Here is a 9,666-nt window from a genome sequence, read left to right on the forward strand (position 1 = left end):
ACGAAAACGAACACCCCGTTCCCTTCCCCAGCCTCGTTTACCCCGCCTCTTTCCGCCGGTCACTGTTCTCATTAGACTGAAGGCCCTCTGGTTCATCCAGCCTCCACGGTGGAGAACACCTGTGGCCCGTGGCCTTCTCAGACTGCAGGTCTCACCTGGTATCTTATTCTCTAGTTCCACCATTTTCCTGCAAATGGCACACTTTTATTCTTCCGGCTGAGTACAATTCCAGTGTGTGGGCAGTTTTCATTGTCCGTTAATCGGTTGATAGACCCCTAGGTTGATTCCGTAACTGAGACGGAAACACGGGTATGCTGTGACGCTAGAGTGCCCTAACGTGATACTTTCATATAGACACCAAGGGGTGGCGCAGTCGGGTCATACATTTTGAGTAATCTTCATGCAGACCTCCATACCAGTTGTACTAATTTCCTATTCCACCAAACTGCACAAAGCTATTTCCTCACATTCTCACCTGTATTTATTTATTTTTTTGGTACTGGGGATGGAGCCCAGGGGCATCTACCTCTGAGCTACACCCCACCCATTTATTATTCTTGTTTTTTTTTCTTTTTTTGCAGGTCTGGGGATGGAACCCAGGGGCATTCTACCTCTGAGCTACACCCCCTGCCCTATTTTTTTATTCTTTATTTTGAAACAGGGTCTCACTGAGTTGCAAAGGGCCTCACTTAAGTAGCTGAGGCTGTCCTTGAACCATGATCCTCCTGTCTCAGTCTCCCAAATGCTGGGATTACAAGCATGTACCACCACACTCAGCTCAGTATTTATTTTTGTTTGTATTCTGTGTGTGTGTGTTTGTTACTGGGGATTGGGGTGTGTGTGTGTGTGTGTGTGTGTGTGTTACTGGGGATTAAACCCAGGGGCATTCTACCTCTGAGCTATGCCCCAGCCCTGTTTTTTATTCTTTATTTTGGAATAGGGTCTCACTGAGTTGCAAAGGGCCTCACTAAGTAGTAGCTGAGGCTGGCCGTGAACCTCGATCCTCTTGTCTCAGCCTCCCAAATGCTGGGATTACAAGCGTGCGCCACCAAAGTTGGCTTGTATGTATTTTTGATGATTGCCATTCTAATTGGAGTTAAATAGAATCTCAGAATAGTTTTGATTTACATTTCCCTGATTGCTAAACATTTTTTTCATAAATTTGTTGACCATTTGCTTTTTTTTTGTTTTGGTGGGTCTGGGGATGGAACCCAGGGGCATTTGACCTTCAAGCTACATCCCCTGCCTTTATTTATTTATTTATTTATTTATTTATTTATTTATTTATTTATTTATTTAGTGGTACTGAGGATGGAACCTTTCTACCTCCGAGCTACACTCCCATACTATTTTTATGTTTTTATTTGGAAGCAGGGTCTCTTAAGCTAGCAAGGCTGGCTTTGAACCTGCACGGTCCTCCTGTCTCCACCTACCAAGCGTGAGGATTACAAGCGTGCGCCACCATACCCGGCCTATTTTTTTTTTTATTCTTTATTTTGAAACAGGGTCTCACTAAGTCGTGGAGGGCCTCACTAAGTAGCTGAGGCTGTCCTAGAACCACGATCCCCCGGTCTCAGCCTCCTGAATGCTGAGATTACAAGCGTGCACCACCACGCCCGGCTTCCATTTGCATGTCTTCATTTGAGAAATGTCTGTTTAAAAATATTAATAGCCTAGCTGGGCATGGTGGTGCACCCTTGTAATTCCAGCATTTGGGAGGCTGAGACCGGAGGATCGTGGTTCTTGGACAGCCTCAGCTACTTAGTGAAGGCCCTCCAGAACTTAGTTGAGACCCTGTTTCAAAATAAAGAATAAAAAATAGGGCCGGGGTGTAGCTCGGAGGTCGAATGCCCCTGGGTTCCATCCTATACCCGCAAAAATAAAAATGTCAATTGCCCGTTTTTAACTGGATTATTCTGGTTTTTAGTGTTGAGTTTGAGCTATGTGTGGTAGATAGTAGTCCTCTTTCAGAGGAGTACCTAGCACAGACTTTCTCCCATTCTGTAGCCTCTCTCTTCAGACTCTTGATTGTATGAATCTTTTCTACACAGAAGCGCTTTGATTTGATGGCATCCATTTATTGATTCTTGATTTTATTTCTTGGGCTTTCGGGGTCTTATTGAGGAAGTCTCTCCAACGCTTATATGTCTGAGTATTGGTTCTTGTGTTTTCTTTTACTAATTGCAGTTTCTGGTTTAATTTCTAGGGCTTTGATCCGTCTTGAGTTAACTTTTGTCCAGGGTGAAAGATGTGGTCTGATTTCATCATTCCCTGTATGGAGAGCCAGTTTTCCCAGCACTATTTATACAGAAGTCTGTCTTTACGAGCTGGGTGCGGTGGCGCACGCTTGTAATCCCAGCATGTGGAGGGTCGCGGTGTGAGGACAGTCTCAGCTACTGCTTAGTGGGGCCCTTGAGAACTCAGCGAGACCCCGTTTCAAAATAAAGATTACCAGCGTGGTGGGCACGCTGTAATCCCCGCGCTCGGGAGGCGGAGACAGAGGATGGCGCAGGTTCAAAGCCGGTCGCGCTGGCGTAAGAGACCCTGTTTCAAAACATAAGATAGGTCTGGGAGTGTAGCCCGGAGGTAGAAGGGCTTCCAGGAACCCGGTGCCACCAAAAAAAATAAACAAAAATAAGAAAAGGCTGTCTTTTCTCCAGTTTGCACCTTTGTCAAGACACAATTATGAGGCCTTCCATCTGTCCTCTGCCCCGCCGGCCGGCGCCTCTTGTGCCAGCGCCGTTCCTGCTCCCGTGACGGTGGCTTTGCGTTAACGTCAGCGCTTGTGACGCCTCCTGAGCGGTTCCGATTGCTCAGAGTCGCTCTCGCTGTTCTGGGCTCTTTGTTCTTTCATAGGAATTTTAAGGCTTTTTTCTAGTTTTGTGAAGAATGACGTTGGTGTTAAGTAGGGATCACATTGCATCTGTAGATTGCTTTTGGTAGTATGGCTGCTGTGTGTGTGTGTGTGTGTGTGTGTGTGTGTGTGTGTGTGTGTGTGTGTGTGTGTGTGTCTGGGGGTGGAACCCAGGGGCGTTTGACCTCCGAGCTACACCCCTGCCCTATTTTTTATTCTTTATCTTGAAACAGGGTCTCACTGAGTTGCAGAGAGCCTCACTAAGTAGCTGAGGCTGTCCGCGAACCTCGATCCTCTGGTCTCAGCCTCCTGAATGCTGGGATTACAAGTGTGTGCCACCACGCCTGTCTTCTTCTTTATTTTGAAACAGGGTCTCACTAAATTGCAGAAAGCCTCACTAAGTAGCTGAGGCTGGCCTCAAACCGTGATCCTCCAGTCTCAGCCTCCTGAATGCTGGGATGACAAGCGTGCCCACCACGCCCGGCTGTATGGCTGCTTTTTTGTTTTTGTTTTTTTTCTTTTGCATATGTGGGCTAGAACCCAGGGGCATTCTATCTCTGAGCTACACCCCAGCCCTAGTTTTTATTCTTTATTTTGAAATAGGGTCTCACTGAGTTGCAGAGGGCATTGCTAAGTAGCTGAGGCTGTCCAGGAACCTGTGATCCTCCTGTCTTGGCCTCTCAAATGCTGGGATTACACACCCAGCTAGTATGGCTGTTTTGACAATGTTTATTCTTCCTATCCAAGAACATAGAAGGTCTTTCCATCTTCTGAGGTCTTTTAATTTCTTTACTGTTCTGCAATTTTCAGTGTAGAGGTCTTTTACCTTCTCTCTCTCTCTCTCTCTTTTTTTTTTTTTTTTTGGTGGATCTGGGGATGGAACCAGGGACATTCAACTTCGGAGCTACACCCCCTGCCCTATTTTTTATTCTATATTTTGAAACAGGGCCTCACTGAGTTGCAGAGGGCCTCACTAAGTAGCCGAGGCTGTCTGCGAACCGCGATCCTCCGGTCTCAGCCTCCCGAGTGCTGGATGACAAGTGTGTGCCACGCCCGGCACCTTTTATCTTCTTAGTTAAATTTATTCCTAAGTTTTCTGTTTGTTGAGATTATTGTGAATGGAATTCTTTTCCAAATGTGTTTTTCAGTGGTTCGGGTTGGTCTTTTTTATATGGTATAAGAAGAGCAGCTGCTTAGGCTATTCTGCTGAGTTTGTGTATCAGCTCTAGGATCTTCTGTTGAGTGAGTGAGTGGGTCTTCTATTTTATTTATTTATTTATTTTTGTGGTGGTACTGGGGTGGAGCCCAGGGGCTTTTCTACCTCCGGGCTACACTCCCAGAGCTGTTTTATATTTTATTTGGAAACAGGGTCTCACTAAGTTGCTGAGAGCCTCACTAAGTAGCTGAGGCTGGCTTCGAACCTGCGCGATCCTCCTGTCTCAGTCTCTCAAGCGCGGGGATTACAAGCGTGCGTCACCACACCCGGCTCGTGTCTGGGATCTCCTAAGAATCATGTGATCTGCAGCCCAGTGATGTTGTTTTTCTTCAGTACATCCATTTTTTGTTTCATTTAAGCCAAAGAGCCTAAACATTACATAAAGATCTCTAGTAGTAGGAGGGAAGGAATATAAATGGCATATATTAGATTGTCCTGTATTTGCTTCTATTTGAATTTGCCTTTTTATTCTTTTTTTTTTTTTTGGTGGTACTGGGGGTGGAACCCAGAGGCTTTCTACCTCCGGGCTATACTCCCAGACCTTTTTAATATTTTATTTGGAAACAGGGTCTCACTAAGTTGCTGAGAGCCTCACTAAGTAGCTGAGGCTGGCTTCGAACCTGTGCGATCCTCCTGCCTCAGCCTCCCAAGCGCGGGGATTACAAGCGTGCACCACCACGCGGGGATGACAAGCATGCCCACCACGCCCGGCTTTGCTCTTTTATTCTATTCTGAATAAAATAGCTAGAATTCAAAAAGTTAAAATCTGTTATTCTTTACAATTTTTTTTGTGTGTGTAGTACTGGGGGTGGCACCCAGGGGCATTTGACCTCTGAGCTATGCTCCCTGCCCTATTTTTTTATTCTTTATTTTGAAATAGGGTTTCAATAAGTCGCAGAGGGCCTCACTAAGTAGCAGAGGCTGGCCGCAAACCTGTGATCCCGTTTCAGCCTCCCAAGTACTGGGATTAGAAGCATACACCACCATGCCCGGCCTACACTGTTTTTTAAGCTATTTATTTATTTATTTATTTATTTATTTATTTATTTATTTGGTGGTACTGAGGGTGGAACCCAGAGACTTTCTACCTCCGAGCTATCCTCTCAGACCTATTTTATACTTAATTTGGAAACAGGGTCTCACTAAGTTGCCGGAAGCCTCACTAAATAGCTGAGGTTGGCTTTGAACCTGTGCAATCCTGTCTCAAGCCTCAAGGTGTAAGCCCCAAGCGTGGGGATTACAAGCGTGTGCCACCAGGCCGGCTTAAGCTATTTATTTCTAATTTTCACTTGTCAAAAATATTGTATGTAACGTTTTCCTATTTTACTTTTGAAGTGTTCACTTACTGGAACAGAGCCAGACATTATGTATATACATAATACCTGGCATGAGAGGGGTAGGAAATAAAAACTGACTTCCTCCTCCTCTTTGCTCCACTCTAAACATAAAAACGTGGCTGTTAATAGCCCATAAATTGTGGGCAGTTTATTTTTCAGTATTTGTTAATTTGATTCTTAGTACTCAGTTTTTGTGGCTTTTCAGTAAGATGTTCTTAAGCCATTTCTGATTTTCTTGTGGATGCATGGTGGCTCTCACTTGCCTCCTTCTCCCTTTGCAGAAAGTCAAGAAAGATGTGGACAGGGGCACGCAGCACTCGGACATGTTCCTGCTGAAGCCTGAGGAAGGCGGAGAAGGTACGTGCCGCCGTGAGGGCGAGCGGCCGGAGGGCTGTGGGCCCAACCGACGCCCACTCTGCCCCGCACCTGCACACCGCCAGGCTGGGTGCCCGGGCAAGGCCTGGCGTAGCAGGCCAGGCCCGCTCATGCTGCCACCTTCTTCAGCTGGTGGGTGCTGTGCCTCACGTTCCTGGGTGTGGTGACTTTGCGGGTCTGCGGGGAGCTGCTGTCCTGGGCTCAGGCCTGAGCTGCAGACCGCCCGCGGCAGTGGAGCCATGGGGCGGGTGAAGCTTGCGGCGGGGTTTGAACCCTCTCTCCTTTTTTTTTGGCGAAGGGAGCAAATAGTCACGTGGGGTTTTTGTTCTTCATCGTCGTCTTTTGCCGTAGGCCTGCAAGTTCTCCTGTGTCCTTGGAGCTGGGCGCCCAGGCTCCCAGCCTGGCCCGCCTGGTTCCCAGTGTGCCCTCCCCTCACCGTCTCTGCTCTCGTCCAGGCAAATGGATGTGGACCCGGGTTAGCCCTTCTGGTGTCAAGCCCAGTCCAAGGTCTGGTTTTTCCGTGGCTGTGGCCCCAAATCATCAGACGCTGCTTTTTGGGGGTGTCTGTGACAAGGAAGAGGAAGAGAGCCTGGAGGGCGTGTTCTTCAATGACCTTTACTTCTACGATGCCAGCAGGAACCGCTGGTTCGAGGGCCAGCTGAAGGTAGTGTGCGGCGAGGATGTCCCACGCGTCTGCGTGGCGCGGCTCTGGTGTGCCCGCACGCGCCCTCACGTGTCTGGGCTGCTTGCACGCTCGGGAGGTTGTCCTGCCGCCGGCCGCGGCTGCGTGCTGTACGGGCCGGAGGGTGACGGGGTCCCTGAGGGCTTCCCCTCGTGGGGTCTGCGAGAGCGCAGAGGTCTGCTCGGCTTGACCTGGAGGGGTTAGTGCAGCGTCTGAGTGTCCTGGGGCAGATGCCCTCTCCCCAGGGCAGTGGTCTGCAGATGGCAGAGGCTGTAGCAGAAAGGGGCCACACTTGCCCTCTGTGTGGCCAGAGGCGCGGGGGCCCAGCAGGAGAGCACCTTGGACTTGTGGGGGGAGGGCGGCCTGCCGGCGTGGGGCTGGCCCGCTTGTGCTGTGTTGCAGAGGAGCGTGGCTCCGCAGCCCTCCTGCCAGGTGGCACCTGCGGGCCTCGGATTCCCAGGTGTACTCCTGGCTGCCCTGCCGAGGCACTGCGCAGCGCTCCCAGCCTGAGACTGCAGGAGGAGCCCATCCCTGCCACCTGAGCACACGCTTGGTCTTGCGCTCCTGACCCCCAACCTGTGGCTGCTGTGTTGGGGCGGGTCGTCCCGGCTCTGCCGTTCAGCTCAGTCTCTGGCGCCTGTTCACAGGGCCCCAAGTCAGAGAAGAGGAAACGAAGGCGGGCCAAAGCAGAGGGCCACGAAGGTGCCAGCGAGCAGGAGCACAGGGGAGCCAGCACCCCAGAGCCCCGTGAGGTGGTCAAAGAGGTGGTGGCCGAGGACGGGACCATAGTCACCATTAAGCAAGTGCTCACAGCCCCAGGCCCGGCGGCTCAGCCCCCGGTGGATGACGAGGATGGTGCCGTGGAGGCCAGCAGGCCCAGGGTCGAGCCGTGCCCACGCTCCAGTGCCATGCTGGCTGTCAAGCACGGGCTGCTCTACGTCTACGGGGGTATGTTTGAGGCCGGCGACCGCCAGGTGACCCTCAGCGACCTATACTGCCTTGACCTGCACAAGATGGAAGAGTGGAAGGCCTTGGTGGAGATGGACCCGAGTAAGCTGGGTGGGGCGGGCGCTTTGCCAGGCCCCACGTCCTGGGTGTGCTCACTGTGCTGCCCACGTCGCCCGCGCTGACCTCGGGCACTTGTGTTCTCGCCACAGCTGCCTGCGCATCGGGTCTGGAGGGCAGGACCTGAGACCTGCCTCCACAGGCCCTGCGGCTCCTGCACCCACAGGTGGCCCCGGCGAGCGCACCTCCTGGTCCTAGGCCCTGCCTGCCCTCCGTCCCACTCCCTCTCTGTTCCTTGAGCCTCGTGTGCCCACCTGACCCAGGCGCTGCAGAATCCCCCATTTTTTTTTTTTTTTTTTTTTTTGCGGGTCTGGGGATGGAACCCAGGGACATTCAACCTCGAGCTACACCTCCTGCCCTATTTTTTATTCTTTATTTTGAAACCGGGTCTCACTGAGTTGCAGAGGGCCTCACTATGTAGCTGAGGCTGCCCGCGAACCACCGTCCTCCAGTCTCAGCCTCCCGAATGCTGGGTTGACAGGTGTGCGCCACCACGACCAGCCAGGACCTCGCATTTGTTCTCTTGTGCATGCTGCTGAGGATTGAACCCCAGGCCGTCTGCCTCTGAGCTGGTCTCCTCACCAGGCCTGTGTTTGCTGTCGTGGAGGCTGCTTGCACCCTGGACCCCGGCTCAGCCTCCTGGTACTGGGTTGTCGTGTGTCGCACGCACCCGGCTCCTGCTGGTTCTTGTCGTAAGGACTTGAGACTGAGGCCACAGCAAGACCTTCCTGTTCGGGGAGAGGCTCGAGAGGCCCGCGTGGCCACCGCTGTCTCCCGAGGCCAGGGAGGGGCAGGGGCAGCTGCGTGAGCGGGGTCTGCCCCTCGCGCGCCCCAGTGTCCAGGCCCAGGGGAGTTGGGCTTCGCAGTGGGCTCTGAGTAAGGAAGCTGGCTCCCCGAGGAATCGGACAGCGCCCCTTGGCAGTTTCCCCAGCACCCGAGGCAACCCTGAAATGCCATGCTGTGTTTGTTTTGCTTTTGAAGAAACGCAGGAGTGGCTGGAGGACACGGACTCAGAAGACAGCAGCTCAGCTGAGGGCGCAGCGGGGGCTGACGACAGCGAGGAGGAGGAGGAGGAGGAGAGCAGTGGGGAGGAGCAAGGGGAAGGTGAGCTAGGCGGGCCCAGGCCAAACCAGCCGGGGCTGGGCGGCGGGGCGGGCGGGCCTTTCAGCCGCTCTGGACCGCTGTCTTCTGCACTGCCCCCCAGGTGTCCGCAGCTGAGCGTCTCCCGTCCCCCTGTCCTGGCACCTGGGAGTGGACTGGACCCCACCTAGACTGAGCAGCGTGGCTCACGCTCACCCTGGACCGTGCGGGCCTGGTGCGGGGAGGAGGCGGCGTGCCAGGGCAGACTGCTGACTCGGCGCCAGACGCCGCCCTGGCCGGAGTGGATGCTGCTGCACCTCAGCGGCGGCGCGGGTGCCCCTTAATAAAGCAGGCGTGAACGAGGCCCTGCCTAGCTGGCTTTCTTGGGGGCTGTTTCTGAGTGGGGGAGTCCACTAACGGGGCGAGCTTGGATTTGAGGGACCCACAGGGAGTGTTTCTGTGCCAGTGAAGGTGGACCGGGCGAGCTGTGTGGGCTTCTCCTGCAGAACCAGTCCTGATGCTGTCGTCATAGGCGGTTTCAGCTCCTGGTGCTCAACGGTGAAGAGCAGCCGCCCTGCTCACGCTCCTATAAACAAACACCGGGGCCTGCGCCAGCCTCCTCACCTTCTGCTCGGCTCTCCTCTGGGCCTCAGAGTAGCGTGTTCCAGATGCCTGTGTGTGTGCCTGCTCCGTCACGGCCATGTGGGGAGAAGGTACGGCACCACCGCCCTCTTCTCATTGGACTTTAGGGTAGTCTTTTGCAGGGAGCAGACGGGGCGCTGGGGAGCAAGGGTCTGCGCCACCCTGGGCCACTGTCCAGCGCCTGCTCGCCCACCATGGGGTCTGGTGCGCTCTCTCGCTGACCAGTGTCTGCCCTGTGGACGTGGCTGAAGGCTAGCTTTTATTTGCATAGTTGGGCCAAATATTGGCTTTGAATTCATGGTAGTTCTGTCTTTCCCTTTGTTTAAAATACCTTACTGGTGACAGTAAAAGATTCCTGGTTTCCTGTCTTCTCACTCATCATCCCAGAGTTAACCATAAGGTGGGAATGCCCAGA

At 52.8% G+C, this 9,666-nt stretch overlaps 1 protein-coding gene across 1 annotated transcript in view; it reads left to right on the forward strand.

Annotated features, from left to right (window-relative positions):
* Positions 1-8,747, forward strand: part of KLHDC4 (kelch domain containing 4) — a gene marked incomplete at both ends in the record, with an annotated part of 30,310 nt that extends 21,563 nt beyond the window's left edge. Inside the window, 5 exons of the mRNA XM_080702866.1 lie at positions 5,689-5,764; positions 6,238-6,446; positions 7,112-7,514; positions 8,511-8,633; positions 8,734-8,747. Of these exons, the coding sequence (XP_080558992.1) occupies positions 5,689-5,764; positions 6,238-6,446; positions 7,112-7,514; positions 8,511-8,633; positions 8,734-8,747 (825 nt within the window). The remainder of the gene's footprint in view (positions 1-5,688; positions 5,765-6,237; positions 6,447-7,111; positions 7,515-8,510; positions 8,634-8,733) is intronic.
* Between the last annotated feature and the right edge of the window lie 919 nt (positions 8,748-9,666).

Source organism: Muscardinus avellanarius (assembly GCF_963383645.1).
Source record: "Muscardinus avellanarius genome assembly, chromosome: 10".
NCBI classification, from domain to species: Eukaryota; Metazoa; Chordata; class Mammalia; order Rodentia; family Gliridae; genus Muscardinus; species Muscardinus avellanarius.